This window comes from Rosa chinensis, chromosome 3 (genome assembly GCF_002994745.2).
Source record: "Rosa chinensis cultivar Old Blush chromosome 3, RchiOBHm-V2, whole genome shotgun sequence".
NCBI lineage: Eukaryota > Viridiplantae > Streptophyta > Magnoliopsida > Rosales > Rosaceae > Rosa > Rosa chinensis.
The window spans coordinates 45,636,503-45,652,558 of record NC_037090.1 but is presented as its reverse complement, the minus strand read 5'-3'; the positions used below and the strand labels follow the sequence as shown (position 1 = coordinate 45,652,558).

General features: G+C 36.4%; 1 protein-coding gene across 1 annotated transcript in view; it reads right to left on the bottom strand.

Annotated features, from left to right (window-relative positions):
• Window positions 1–555: 555 nt before the first annotated feature.
• Window positions 556–16,056, bottom strand: part of LOC112195115 (F-box protein SKIP24) — a 30,495-nt gene continuing 14,994 nt past the window's right edge. The window contains exon 5 of the mRNA XM_024335470.2: window positions 556–780. Coding sequence (XP_024191238.1) covers window positions 755–780 — 26 coding nt within the window. The 3' untranslated portion in view covers window positions 556–754. The remainder of the gene's footprint in view (window positions 781–16,056) is intronic.

The following is a 16,056-nucleotide window of genomic DNA, read 5'->3' as shown; positions in this document are numbered from 1 at the left end:
ATTTGCTTATTGTCTGAAACAGTCATTTAATACGAGAATAAGTATGTCACTTGATAAGTGAAAAATGTTAGAGATCAAGTGAAGAAATTCAGAGGTCTCAATAGAAACTCTCTTTTGTAAATTGAGAATAGAAAAAAGTGAAATCGTCATATTATTGTTTTTAATTTCTCCAAATAAAAATGAAAAATATTGTCTTTCTTTAGTTTTAATGTTTTGAGAAATAAGTCATCAAAAACATTTTCATCTTATTTTCATTTTCTAAAATAAAGTACAGGCATGGAAAATATTAACGAACGGCACTTAAAAATCCTTAAATTTCACATTTTAGTGAATCCTCCTTAGAACATTTATGAGGAAATGAAACCACCCATACCTAAAAAGGAATTTTATTACACTCAAAAGATGTCATTGAATAACTAAATTGAACCATCCTCTCTCAGTCTCTCTTTCTTTTTTTCTTTTTACCTATGAATAACTAAACGTACAAGGGAATATTCATATCAGGTAATGAAACGTCTCAATGATGAAATTGTACAAACAAGTGGTTAAAATGATACAAACACCAGATGTATACCATATATCTTCCAAATAAATAATCATACACATCAATTATCAAGATGCATTTTCCTGCTACGATCATTACTGCAACTCGTGAACTAGTTCAGTCCTTTGCTCAGCAAGAATCGCTTAACCATATGCATTCATTAATGAAAGAAGCTTTGATGGGCCATTCTTGATGCAAGAAACTTCCCATCTATGATTTCCTTCCTTGACCATGAACTAAACAATATCATGTGTTAGTATTTGTATTCAAGTAGAAAGTGAGGCATTTCTGTTAAAAACCACATACATGCTCACAACATATGCACACAATCATAAAAGGGATCAAGGCTTACCTTCAGCAATCACTGGCATGGATTCCATCTTATGCTGCAAACACGATCACTGAATATGGCCTTCTGTTACTTACCAACAAGCTTCTCAATGGACAGAACTTATGCAAAACGTCGGTAGTAATCAGGGACCAATTCATCTGTATATATAGGAGACTTAACCCTCAAGAAGCTTCCTATTAAAGCTATCCATATCGGTTTAGGTTTCCTAGTTAGATTCTTAATGTAACACTTCATTGTAATCTTTCTTGCAGACTAAGAATAGGATTACTTACCTTAATGAATAGATACACTGCTTCATTAAGTTACAAGTATTGATTTACTGTTTGTATCCATGTTAAACTAGGATTGATATTAAGCTAATCATCAATTACTTTATGATGATATGTGTTATGTCCATATTTGATCTTACAATCTCCCCCTTGGACTCACACATATCATGCTCGATGATTTGCACCAGAGAACATCAAAACCTACTTAACTTACTGAAGTGCGCGCCTGATAACAAACTTAAATCGAAAATCCATTCCAACATGGTCAGATCACAGTTACTTATGCAGAGCAAGAAACAGTATACATTTTAACAAAAATGCAGAGTTTCAAAACCACAAACACAGGCTCCTGCAATCCACATATGTCAAACCAGAAGTGATACAATATATGTTAATGTGTATTAACAAGTAAACATATATTAGGTCCTACTTTATGTTTCTAAAACCAAAAACTCAAGAAAATTTACTGAACACTGATGGCTTAAAGATATTGCTTGAACCTTAACATCATGCTTCACATGATTTAAGCCATCTGATAGCAAGTATAACTTTAAACACAAAATCGATAATTTTCAGAACATTCAACAAAAAATTGCAGTAATAACCAAAATCTGAAAATACCTCAAAATTTATTAATAATAAAATCTGTCATTACAAACAAGTTGTGATAAACAAAAAAAATAAAAGATCACAACTAAAATACAAGAACTCAGAAAACCTTAGAATTTTAAATGCTCCAACTGGACTAACTCTCTACTGAACCTAAGCATCTAAATTAGCTAAAATTCCAATGCTTGCTGTATGTTTCTGGAATGCTGCTACTGACAATGCCTTGGTGAAAGGATCTGCTAGCTGTGAATTTGTGTCAATACTCAAAACAGCTATTTCACCATGCTTTACTCTTTCTCTAACACTGTAATACTTTAGATCAATATGCTTGGAATTATTTGACCTTTTACTGTTCTTGCTAAAGAAAACTGCAGCCTCATTGTCACAATAAATTACAAGTGTTCCAGCCACAATGTGACTCAATACTTTGGTCTGCATGAGAAAATTCCTAATCCAAAGTCCTTCACACACAGTTTCATATACTGCAATAAATTCAGCTTGCATAGTAGAAGTTGAAACAAGTGTTTGTTTCATGGTTTTCCAAGCAATAGCACCTCCTGCAAGCAAGAACACATATCCACAAGTGGACTTCTTGGAGTCTGGATAATTCCCTGCAAAATCCGAGTCTGAGAATCCAATGAGTTTCAGATCCTCCACTTGCCTATAAACTAGCATGTGGTTTTTAGTTCTCTGTAGGTATCTCAACACTTTCTTCCCAGCTACCCAATGTTCATGGCCTGGATTAGATTGGAATCTTGACAAAATCCCTACTGCAAAAGACAAATCCGGCCTAGTGCAGACTTGTGCATACATGAGACTTCCTACAAGTCTGGCATAAGGCTTTGACTCCATATTTTCTTTCTCAACATCACTATTGGGACTTTGCTTCTTGGTTAACTTATCTCCTTTGGATATGGGAACTTCTCCAGCTGCACACTTCTCCATACCAAATCTCTTTAAAATTTTGGTAACATAATTCTGTTGAGACAAACCAAGTAGTCTCTGTGCCCTATCTCTTTTAATCTCAATACCTAGTACATAGGATGCTTCTCCTAAGTCTTTCATGTCAAAATTCCTTGACAGAAAACTTTTGGTATCTTTAAGCAATTTAATGTTACTGCTAGCCAAAAGTATATCATCCACATAGAGTACCAGAAAAATAAAATTGTTCCCAACAGTCTTCAAATAAACACACTCATCAACAAGATTTTCTGTAAATCCAAAAGTAGAAATCACAGAATCAAATTTCTTGTACCACTGTCTAGAAGCTTGTTTTAGGCCATAAATTGATTTTCTTAATTTGCACACTAAGTTTTCACTTCCAGCTTGTACAAAACCTTCTGGCTGCCTCATATAAATCACTTCATCTAGTTCACCATTCAAGAAAGCTGTTTTAACATCCATCTGGTGCAGCTCCATATCAAAATGAGCCACCAAAGCCATGATTATCCTAAACGAGTCTTTTGTAGAAACTGGAGAAAAAGTCTCAGTAAAATCAATGCCCTCCTTCTGTGTAAAACCTTTGGCAACTAATCTTGCTTTATGTCTCTCTACGTTGCCATTTGCATCTCTTTTGGTTTTGAAAACCCATTTACAACCTATAGGCTTCTGGTTGGGGTCAGGTTCAACTAATTCCCAAACTGCATTTTGACTCATGGAATTAATTTCTGCTTCCATTGCTAGCTGCCATTGATGAGATTCACTACTTTCAATGGCCTGATTAAATGTAGTTGGATCATTGTCCTTTGCACAGTCCATTTCAATTTCTGCTTCTTGCAGATAAACAATGTAGTCACTCTCTTCCCCCCCCATAAGTTGGTTTTCTTGCTCTCTGTGATCTTCTAGGCAGAGCCACTGGAGGATTTTGAGGTTCAGTTACATGGCCAGTTACTTGACCGGATACAGTTACATGGTCAGTGACATAGGTAGTGACTTGACCAGGCACAGTTACTTGGTCAGTTACATGGGCAGTGACTTGGGCAGTGACAAGGTCAGTGACTCGATCAGTGACATGGTCAGTTACTTGGCCAGTTACTCGACCAGGGACAGTTACTTGGTCAGTGACATGGTCAGTGACATGGTCAGTGACATGAACAGTTACATCTTGTTCTAAAGGCAATGCTACACTTATATTCTCATCTGACACAATTTCCTCAAAATCTGAGGTTAAATCCTCAAGGTTTGTATTGTGAACTTTTTCACTTAGAAACATTACTTGATGTGTTTCAAAAATTCTAGGTGAATGATGAGCAGAATATAATTTATAGGCTTTAGATTTATCTGGATAACCTATAAAATAGCAACTAACAGTTTTGGGGTCAAGTTTATTCAAGCTTGGATTATAAATCCTAGCTTCTGCATGACATCCCCAAACATGACAGTGATGAAGACTAGGTTTCCTGCCACACCAAAGCTCAAAAGCAGTATTTTCTATGGCTTTGCTAGGTGTCCTGTTGCAAATATAATTTGCAGTTTTTAAAGCCTCACCCCACAGAAATTTAGGCAAACCAGTTGTACACATCATGCATCTAACCATGTTCAAAAGAGTCCTATTCTTTCTCTCTGCAACACCATTCTGTTGTGGATTATAGGGTGTTGTGTATTGAGCTTTAATTCCATTGTCTTGCAAAAACAAGGCAAATGGACCCTTTTGTTGGCCGGATTCAGTGTACTTTCCATAGAACTCTCCCCCTCTATCTGACCTCACTGTTTTGATTTTCTTTTCTAGTTGATTTTCTACCTCAGACTTAAAGATTTGAAAGGCTTTCAATGCTTGTGCCTTTTCTGAAAGTAGATAAATATAACTGTATCTAGAAAAGTCATCAATGAATGTGATAAAATACACATTCCCACAGATAGTTTGATGCCTAAATGGTCCACATATATCAGTGTGTATGAGTTCTAATAAATTTTGGCTTCTATATGCAGTCTTCTTTCTAGTATTAGTTATTTTTCCCTTAAAGCATTCAACACAGTCTATTAGATCAGAAAAATCAAGTTCATTTAGGATGTTGTTTTTCACCAAAATTTTCAGTCTCTCTTTTGAAACATGGTCGAGTCTTCCATGCCATAAAAATGGAGACTTTTCATTTAGTTTGGTTCTTTTAACACCTGTTAAGGTGTTAGTACTGTTTGTGTTATTTTCAACAAGTAAAATTTCTTGTTGAGCCATTGAACAATTTAACTGTAAATAATCATTCATAATAACACCAGAACCAATTTGAACATAATTTTTAGAAATAAGAATTCCATTACTATCCATAACAAGTCTACAACCAGATTTTACTAAAAGAGAAACCGAAACCAAATTCCTTCTCATGGAAGGTACATAAAAAACATTGTCCAAAACTAACAATTTTCCTAATCCTAAATCGAGCTTTAAGGTTCCAATAGCCTTGACTGCCACTCTCATGCCATTGCCTACACACAGGTTCACTTCATCACTTTTTGGGATTCTCCTCCTTATGAATCCCTGCAAAGAATTAGTAATATGAATAGGTGAGCCTGAATCTATCCACCAAGACTGTGGTTCAACATTTATAAGATTAATTTCTAAAGAAAAAACTGTATTAGAAAAAATCTTACCCTTTTTGGCTAACCAATTTTTATAGCCAGTGCAGTCCTTTTTCATGTGTCCTACTCTTTTGCAAAAGTAGCACTTGAACCTAAATGGCCTATTTTCCTTGGCCACTGTAGCTGTTGAACTCTTAGTTATGGCTTTGATAAGCTTGAGCTTATTTTGGGGCTTTTTCCTTTTAGGCTTCTCAATGAGGTTAATGGTTGTAGCAGGTTCCTTTTCTTCCTTGATCCTAGATTCTTCATCCACACAAATAGATATAAGTTCATCTAGAGTCCAGTTTCCCTTTTGAGAGTTGTAACTGGTCCTAAGATGACTAAAACTGTTAGGCAAGGAATGTAGTGCATAATGCACTACCTGCTCATCCCTAACCCCCATCAAGAGCTCCCTGAGTCTGCCATTTATATTGATCATCTTCATAATATGCTCTCTAACTCCCCCTGAACCGATGTACTTCAAATCATGAAACTCATTGGTTAGCTTAACAGCTTCTGCCTTTTCACTTTCTTTAAACTTAGCACCTATGAGTTCCAAAAAATCTGATGCTAGCTCAGGTTCTTCTATACTTCCTCTGACAGTCTTGGACATAGAGGTACGAATGACGTTCTTAGCCATTCTATTGGATCTATGCCACTTCTTGTAAAGATCAGTTTCCTTCTTAGTGCTCTTTTCAGTTAACTCTTCAGGTTTGTCCTCAGTGAAGCAATAGTCTATGTTCTCATGCATTCTCATATAGTTCTCTACAGAATCTAGCCAAGCTCTATAGTTGGTTCCAGTTAGCATCAAGACACTGTTCAAGTTCATGTAAGAGTTACCTAAGGAGCAAAACAAAAATTCGTGTGAGTTCTCAATTTGTAAAGAAAATAACTTTAAGTTTTCTGTGTTTTATTTAGCTTTAAGCAACCAAAACAAGAACATACAGAAAACCTAAACAATCCATACTTGCATTCATATCAGTCCATAACCAAAAATAATGTTAAGCAACACTTTTGAGCAGAAGCATAACATCCTAGAGTTCTTTATCAATATACCATGTTCAATGAAAACAAGTTATCACTACTAGAAAAACATGATTTAAGGACATTGAAAGAGAGTCCTCTAATGCATACAAGGACTCTTTAAAAAAGAGTCCTCTATCCAGGAGTCATTGTAAGTCTCAAACAAGGACACTGAAAATGTGTCCTCTTTTCTATACGAGGACACAGTTTGCATGTCCTAAAAGCTCTAGATTTGGTGTCCTTAAATCCATAAGAGGACACCTAAATTGCATCCTCATATGATCTAATATGTGTCCTCTTTTCTATTCTAGGACACAATTTATGTGTCTTAAAAGTTCTGAAAATGGAGTCCCTAAATCCATAAGAGGACACCTAAATTGCATCCTCATATGATCTAATATGTGTCCTCTTTTTTCTATAAGGACACAAGTTTTTCCCTAACAAATGAAAGTGTGTCCTTAAATCTAGCAGATGAGGCATAAAACAAGCCTTTATATTATTATTCAGCGTCCTTGTTTCCCATACAAATAGGACAATAAAATATGTCCTGCTATCTCAATACAGTCATCTGATCTCAGCTAGCACATATAAACTGTATCAAAATATATATAGAGAGAATATCCAATAGATAACAAGTGAACCACAAATAGGCAAGTCCATCTGATTTAAGAAGAAAGATCCAAAATGTACTAGAACTACTGTCTTGATCAATTTGATTCAAAGATGATACACTTTCCTAGAGAGTAGGCTTAATACTTCATATATAACTTCAAACTAAATACCAGAAATAATAAATCTGCATGCTAAGCGTTCTACTTCATCTTGGATCTTCTACTCGAACTACATCAATGACTCCTTGACTGTAAGCATCTTTTCCCTTGAACTGAAATGATCAATAAATTAACATTACAGAACTAATTACACTAAATAGAGCAGCTAGCTAGTGAGCATGCACAATTCATCAAAAACATCACTATTTATATGTATAAATGTTCTAGCAGTACCATATACAAGTTTCAGATGCTATTATAATTGAATTTCAATGACACACACACACACACACACACACCAATATAACAGCTTTCAATAATTGTGAAGTTGAAAATGAATTCCAGAAGCTTTGTAGACAGTTCATACCTCTTTGCATCATCGGACAGCACCAAGTAATTCCGACCCAGCCATATGTAAGAAACCCAGAACAGAACAACATCAATATCATCAATTTTTTTTTTGTTAAGAACATCATCAATTTGTTTTTGTTAAGAACATCATGCTCAAATTCCAATGCCAAATTTTCTTTTTCATAAAGTAGGGAACAAAAAAAAACAACTTAATACGATCAACATCCTTACATTAACCTATTGATACTAACTTAATATGATACCTGAGGATTAACAAGCTCATGACTTGTGAATATACCTTTCAAGTGGGCTCTTAACGGTAATCCTAAGAGAAATTTGTATCTGTTGCTCCTTGAATTCCTTAAAGGTAACATATGCAACCTAGTTTTTCAAAGAACATAGCTCAGAAAAGACAGACAAAAACAAAACAAAAAAAGGCATGCATAAAATAAGTCTTTAACCAAAGACAGATCATAAATGTAACTTCAAAACGCATACAGCATTGTCATTGGCACCAAACATAAAAGATATTACTAGTATAATTTTATAATTACATTCACTGTAAATAAGTTAATTCACTATATAATAGCTTAGCTCGTTTGCCTTAATGAGAAATAGATAGAGCACAAAACTTCAAAAGAGCAATCCAATCAAGAATGCAACATCAATGAACAAATATAGACACAAAAAAGTATAGTTACCAGAAGTGTGACTGGTAAGGAGCTCAACGTCCAAGAAAAGATGGCTGCAACAGCAATACCATATGAAAGTACTTAAACCTATAGTTTACACACAAGGCAAACTATTCACAACTTATTCAAGACTTATGAGATGGATTCATTTTTATATAAGTACCTTTCAACGTAGAGAAACTAGTTATACCAAAGCTACCATTGGTTCCAAGCTCTTCTTTCCTAACCTATAAGCAAAAACAAATGTTCAAAAATATAGTTAGAGCACACGTAGATTTATCCGGCAAGCTATGGCTTATTAATAGCAAATGAAGTGAAAACCTAAGTTTCTTTTGGAATTTTGATGAGAAACTAATAACTACATTGGAGTGACATTTTAATGAATAGAGCAAAAGTCCTGCAGAAACATACATGAGTTAGAGATGAAACTTAAAACCACAACTACAAACATATGCAGTGCATACAAATAGTAAAATATCAACCATGCATGAATATTGCTAATCTACTAGAATCTCTAATAGGCCACAAACAAGAACCAGCAATATGATATGATGCAGCCTATATACGAAAACAATCTGACTACCAACAGTACAACCAATCACAAATAGCAAAAGTCAGAGAAGAAAATATGGAAAAGAATTTTAATTCCCTAAAACTTGCGTGACCCTCTTGAGTTTCCTGAAATCAAATTGTTTCTTTACTACTTGTTGGGAGTCTATAGTTATGTGAGATTTTGTAACATTAGGTTGATCCTAGTAGGCTATGTATATTCATTTAGAGACTTTTATTTTGGAGTTTCTACTAAAAAAGAGTTAAAAGACACAGAAAGATTGAAACTTTTATCTTACAATTGATGTTTGAATACAAGTTTCCCAGTTTATTGTGAATAAACTCACCGTATCATATGAAAGTAAGGAACAAACTATTGCGCTAATTTTACACAGAAGGTATCCCTAGACAAATAACCAAATAGAGAAAGGGACAATACCAGAAGAAGTAAGAAGTGCAGAGATGCTACCTCCCTCCATTCGGTGATGAAATCCCGCCCGGTTGATCTCTCAGGTGCTCCCCAATCATGCGGTCATCTGCAAACCAAACCCTAAAACTCTCTCTCTCTCTCTCTCTCTCTCCTCACCTAATTTTTGATAAGTACACAAGAGCGAGAGAAGAATAAGAGCCCTAAAAGACAGAAAGGAAAACTCCGGCAGAGGGTTTTGGTTCCTTACCGAAATGTTTGAGTTTCTGTCGGATCAAATTAATGTTCTGATAAGAGACGATAAAATGATAAGAGACAATAAACTGATAAGCATGTGTGATCTTATTGAATTCCACCCAAATAATCATCCATACACATAGTAAACAAAAGAGCCAGGACCACCAGACCAATTCAAAAACCAATTCTGCAAAGTACACAAAATCAAGGCATTTGCAAATAGCTTGGAAACCCAAGTTCAAAACATGAATTAAGATACTAGCTGTGCTGAAACCAACAATCTGAATAATATATAGCTTACTTTCACAAATATAACAATGAACACATAAACGCTGCCATAACAAACAACGTTGTTGAATGCCTAAGCTTATTTTTACATGTAAAGCGTACAGCTCATTAGCCTAACATAGATAAGCAGCAGACTGATTGAAAAATAGGAAAAGTAAGGCTTTAGAACCTTAAGCCAAGAAATAGCTCATTGGTCAGTGCAATTATTAAATTTTTGTTTCACTCTACTCGCTTGAAGAGTGGTCTGGTTACTTTGTCATGTGTAATTGTTTGATTACCTTCCTTAATTGTGCTGCTATCTTATTCTGGTTGGTGCTTATCTATCGAGAACCATGTTATTCCCACCAACAACTCGAAAAGAACTTTCCAGCAAGTGGGAGTTCTACCACAAAGCTTATACAATACAACTAAGATTTACAAGTTTTACCTACAGAGGCAACTTTGTACCGATCCTTTAATGATTAGTGAACCTGGGAAACATAACAAAACATGTCAAGTTTAGTGTCAAAATCATATTCTGAACTAGATATTGAAAACATTTGGCCATTAAGCCCAGTTGAAGCTCTAAAGCCAAAGAAGATATAAATCGATGACTTTTACCTAACTGTCAGATTCAGAAGACCCATCCATTTGCATTGAATCAGCTCCTAGGCTCACTTCATCATTTTGAATACAATCATTATCATCCTCACAGGAATCAAACACACTATTTGCTGCATGAAAAGTTCAAATCATGCCTGATTACAATATGTGGTCTGTAGTTTCCTAATCTCTTGGCATAGTCACACAACCTCTATCCTCACAGCAATACTATATGATGTAGCCTCTGTATGAAAACAATCTCACTACCAATAGTGCAACCAATAACAAACAGCAAAAATCAGTGGAAAAGCATCTACATTTTAAGACGATGGGAAATAAAGCAATTACCTGCAATAAGAAAATCCACAAGATAGTCACAAGTGTACCCAAACAAAAATCCTGCAACCAAAAAAAAAAAATTCAATTTTGCAACATGCAAATTAGTTACAAAAGCAGGCCATTGCAAGCAAAAATTAAATGGACAACACAAAATAAAACTAGGACAAGTCTCTATACCAATTTCCGACAGTAGCTCTTTGAGGAGAAAAGCTCTGAATTTATAAAAATAGAACATGCTTATTGCTTGATGATGCAAGAAAAACAAAATACCAGAAGATTTCCTACATCCCGCACCTAACTAAAAAAAAAAGGGTTAGATACCCAAATTTCAACAACCACATGCAACATTGCAAGTTTATATATGGAAAAGATTCTCAAGACCAGAAGACGCTACATACCATATTCACCAAATTGGCGACAAAGGTGGAGGGGAACGCGTTGCTATTGCTACTTCGATCAAGTGCTTCCACAAGCCACTCAGATGAGTCCGACACGAGAAACCCAGCTGTTGAATTTGAAGCATCGGTTGAATCGGGTTTGACAAGAGACGAGACTAAATTGAGATACCCAAAGAGAACAATCCTGAATCCAGGTCAACCCACTGGCCACCAAGTTCATCGAAACTCAATTTGGTGGAATTGAGATAGGTGAGAAAGGGAAAGAGGGACTGTGGGATAAAACAAGGGTTTGAGAGAAATAGGGCATTTCTAATCATGAACCAAAGCACACAGATCTGCCAGAAGAAAAAGTGGGAGACATATCGAGAAGGAGAGAGAATCACCCATCTGTGGTGAGTGAATTTGTTTTCCTCAAATTCCAGTTTGGTTTGGTTTATTCGATGAGGAAGAGACGCAGAGTCGCAGACGAGAGAGAGTGAGAGAGCGGTCAACTAAAATATGAGTGGGAAAACAAAAAGGAGATTGAAATTTTAACATTGGGCGAAAAAATGGGCGGGCATGCTCCTGTTTTGTTTGGCTCGTCCTCTTAACATTATTAGGACACCTCGGTATAACTGTGTCTTTATAGGGTGTCCTAGTAGCCCATATTTCTAGTAGTGTATCCAAAGAAATTTATCCACATCTTTAGACAGAAGAAAAATTTCTAAGTATCCGTATTTATTTTCATCAAGCACGCATATTGCTGTTTTGTATTCTAAAACCATACTTGACCACTTCTTTGAAAGATAAAACTGAAGCATAGTTTTAAAACACAAAACACAATTTCAGTTTTGTTACTCGATCAGTTACATGGTCAGTGACCTGACCAGTTACGTGGTCAGTGACCTGACCAGTTACGTGGTCAGTGACATGACCAGTTACATGGTCAGTGACCTGACCAGTTACATGGTCAGTGACCTGATCATTGTTTTCTGCCAACATCAATGAAGAATGCTTTGTGCATCATAATCACTTATGCCAATAGAAAACCACAAAACTGATGAGCTTTTAACTTTATATTCTACCCAGATTCATCCTTGTAAGAAAATTAAGCTCTCGTATCTGTCAATTTTAATTGTGTAAACAAATTCTGGGAGATTTTTGTTCTTCATGCAATTTTACACAATCACAGATACAATGCCATATCATCAATCAATTGATCATGCATATTCAAGCACAATCAAAATTGTTTCGATTCCAAGAAACCACAGAACAATCAAGAAATTGTAAATTTCATCCGGTCACCATCTACTCTAACCTAACGCACGCCGGGAATGCAACTAGTGTTCTTGAGTACAATCAAAATTCAATTATCATGCTATGAATCGAAATCAATTTCCATAGAAAAACCTGTTTTTGCTTTTTCCCCAATTTGCTGCTAAAAATCACAGCGGAAGCGTGAATTTGATAATTAACCAGATGCAGCAATCGACTTAAGTAACTTACTTTGATCAGTTACATGGTCAGTGACTTGGTCAGTTACTTGACCCGTAAAGCAAAAACCTTTTTTTTTTTTTTTTTTTGTATTTGTTTTGCAAAACCCTAAAACGATTTTGATATATGTGAGCCTATGCTCTGATACCAATTGTTAAAAACCACATACATGCTCACAACATATGCACACAATCATAAAAGGGATCAAGGCTTACCTTCAGCAATCACTGGCATGGATTCCATCTTATGCTGCAAACACGATCACTGAATATGGCCTTCTGTTACTTACCAACAAGCTTCTCAATGGACAGAACTTATGCAAAACGTCGGTAGTAATCAGGGACCAATTCATCTGTATATATAGGAGACTTAACCCTCAAGAAGCTTCCCATTAAAGCTATCCATATCGGTTTAGGTTTCCTAGTTAGATTCTTAATGTAACACTTCATTGTAATCTTTCTTGCAGACTAAGAATAGGATTACTTACCTTAATGAATAGATACACTGCTTCATTAAGTTACAAGTATTGATTTACTGTTTGTATCCATGTTAAACTAGGATTGATATTAAGCTAATCATCAATTACTTTATGATGATATGTGTTATGTCCATATTTGATCTTACAATTTCAAGTTAGTATCTGTTTTAGCTTCAGATCTTTCTGGGGAGGTTGGATATATAAACCAGGGACAACACTTAAAAAAGAACAAATCAAATTGCAAATATAAGAAAAAAAACCATGCCATGAGAGCTCTACTAGTCAACAGTGACCCAATCGGGCTGATAGAATTGGAAACATAGTTAACCATTTCAAAGATTGGAAATCCTCTCTTACATAAATTGCCATGGCTGGACTTTTGGACATCAAAAAGTACAAGCAACCCTCCCTTCCTTGCATAATGTATCTCATGCAGATCTCCAAACAACCATTCAGTTGAAGGGAAGTCTAGTCATTAATCAAGCTATTGCAAGAACAAAACGTTCATATCAACCACACCAATTTCCTTATCACAATACTAAATCAAGCACTCTATCCATACTCGAGCTTCTTTACGATAAAACCATATTTGTAAATTATGCAAAGAAAAAAAAAATACAAGCACCAAGACCATTAGCAAATCTCTAAAGTCCTCAAGTGATTTAACTACTTCCAAGTTCAATCTAATGCTTTAACATTAGATCAGCACCCTAATTAAATATACCACTTACAAAACAGTTCTAGCGGTTTTGTAACTTTCATCCCAAGAGGATAATTTACTATATTATGGAGACTTAAACTACAAATGAACTTCTCCAATTGGACACTAAAAAAAACAAACATAACACCAAGGACTACTGCTAAAAACTTAACTAAGAGAATACACACACACACACACACACACACACACACACACACACGGAGACGTTCGAGAGCGGACGTCCGCAACCCAGAAAAAGTGCGGACGTCGCTGCTCCGGCCTCGATCGAGCAGCGACGGCGCGGCGCGGCTTGCCGGAGGGAGGCCAAGGGTCGTGCGGAGAGGTCTGCGGTCGGTTGGAGTCGCCGGCGACTGGTTTTGCAGTGCTGCACAGAACCTGTAATTGCAGGTGAGGTGGCTGCCCAGAAACCAGCAAGCCCGACCTCCTCCAACCTCGAACGGTGCCCAGAACTGTCCGGGAAGCCTCCGACCTCCCTCTTGCAAGCCCCGCGCCGCCGTCGACACCTGCTGCGTAAACGTTCGCACTTTAGCGACAGTGCAGACGTCCGCCCTTGATCGGGCATATATATACACGGGCCCGTGTATATATATATATATATATATATATATTATATAGCAGAAATGTTTACAAGAGTTTGAACAAAGAGCAGCTAACTACAAAGGGAAGTATTCATATGAAGGGACCGTGTCCCCCGACTTACAACATCACTCCTATATATACAATTGAGAAGTAACTATGGTTAACAAAAATAGCCTAACTATAGTTATAATTTATCAAGTCACTAACCCTGGTTAGGTTATAGTGACACGTATACAATATCTACAAACCTCTACCGCCTTCAAAGCGACTGTAGACTTTTTATCTTGTTGTCGTTTCTGTCGGTATGGATCTGTGGGTCCCACTATGCTTCCATAGCGTTTTCCAGATTGTGGTAGCCCACGTCATCTAATCCCAAACTCTGGTTTGAGCTGGAATTGGCATCGTCTGGGTGCTGTAGATATGCTAGTTCTTCAATCTCATGTGCCAGCATTATTGGGATGTCTAATTGTGTAACATCTATGGCTATGGTAGCCAACAGGTCTTAGGCCTCCTTCTGTTGTTCAGGAGTTGACTAATAGCTGCTTGCCATATGGGTGACAAAAATTCTTTTTCCATAGGTCAGTTTAAGCAGATTACTTTGCCTGACCTCTTCTGCAACTTGCTTTAGTTGAGCTCCACATTTAGTTGCGTAGTGTTCTAAATTTAGGGTGCTGATTACCCTATTAACTTCTTCATTGGGGATCATAGCTTGGTTAACTTGATGATCCTCTGTTTCTGTCAACAACCATATTTGGTATGGTTGGAAGAACTTTTCTCTTTCTCTCCATCCAATTTTACTTACAATGCTGAAGGTTAAATATTTGGAGAGCCTGTAGCTTTTAGCTACGTGATACACCATTGTTTTAATGAACTGAGAAAATTTTTTAGTTTCATCAGTATTTAAGCTTTGGAAAATAATCTGGTTAACTATTCCCCATCCAACTGCTGCTAGTTCCCAGTCATCATGATTTATGATGAAACTGAGTTTTGGGATGTTAAATTCTTTCATATTCAGTGATTCTGAATATTCCATAAACAGATCTTGAATTATCTGCTCATGATCGAGGATTTTGTTATAAATATCAGAAAAAATGTGTCCAGGAAGATGACTTTTTGTTTTTTCAAAAAGGCAGATCCTTTTAATCTGTTCAAATGTTGGATCAATAATGTGGTGACCCGAGAGGGGGGTCCCACAGCGCCGCGACCCCGAGCCAATGAGAAACCGACATGTCACGAATGACATCCCGATGACTCATCAACCCGAAATAGCAAGGCCTTTTAGGTTTGGTTTGTTGGTTTACAAAACACTTTCTTGGACAAAAGTCACAAAACATTCTAGCAACCGAACAACATATTTTCAAAAGCGGAATTTAAGATGGGCTAAAAGATTTGGGCTTACGAGAGGAGCCCAATTTGGAAAATAACAAATCACCAAGTAAATACAAGTATGAGAGACGCGCCCCAGGGTTGTGGGTCTCCTGAAATTTTGGTAAACGAGTAGGAAATAAATAAACAAATAAATTAGTGAGAAAGTAAATAAACAAGTTACTTCAAAATCCGGTAAAGGACCAAAACCATTTCTTGATTAAGTCAAAGAGAAATGTGCCAAGCCGATCCATGTGCCTCCTCTGTATGCTCCCCGACCAGACCACATACTCGAAACCTGCACACTGTTGTAGGGATGAGCTTTCGTCCTCGCATGCCCAGTAGGTGCCGACCCAACCATGCTAGGTTTGAAAGATAATAATAATAATCGAAAATATTTACTACATAATATTGTGCACGTTTATCAAAAATACTTTTAAAAGAGGCAACCACAAACA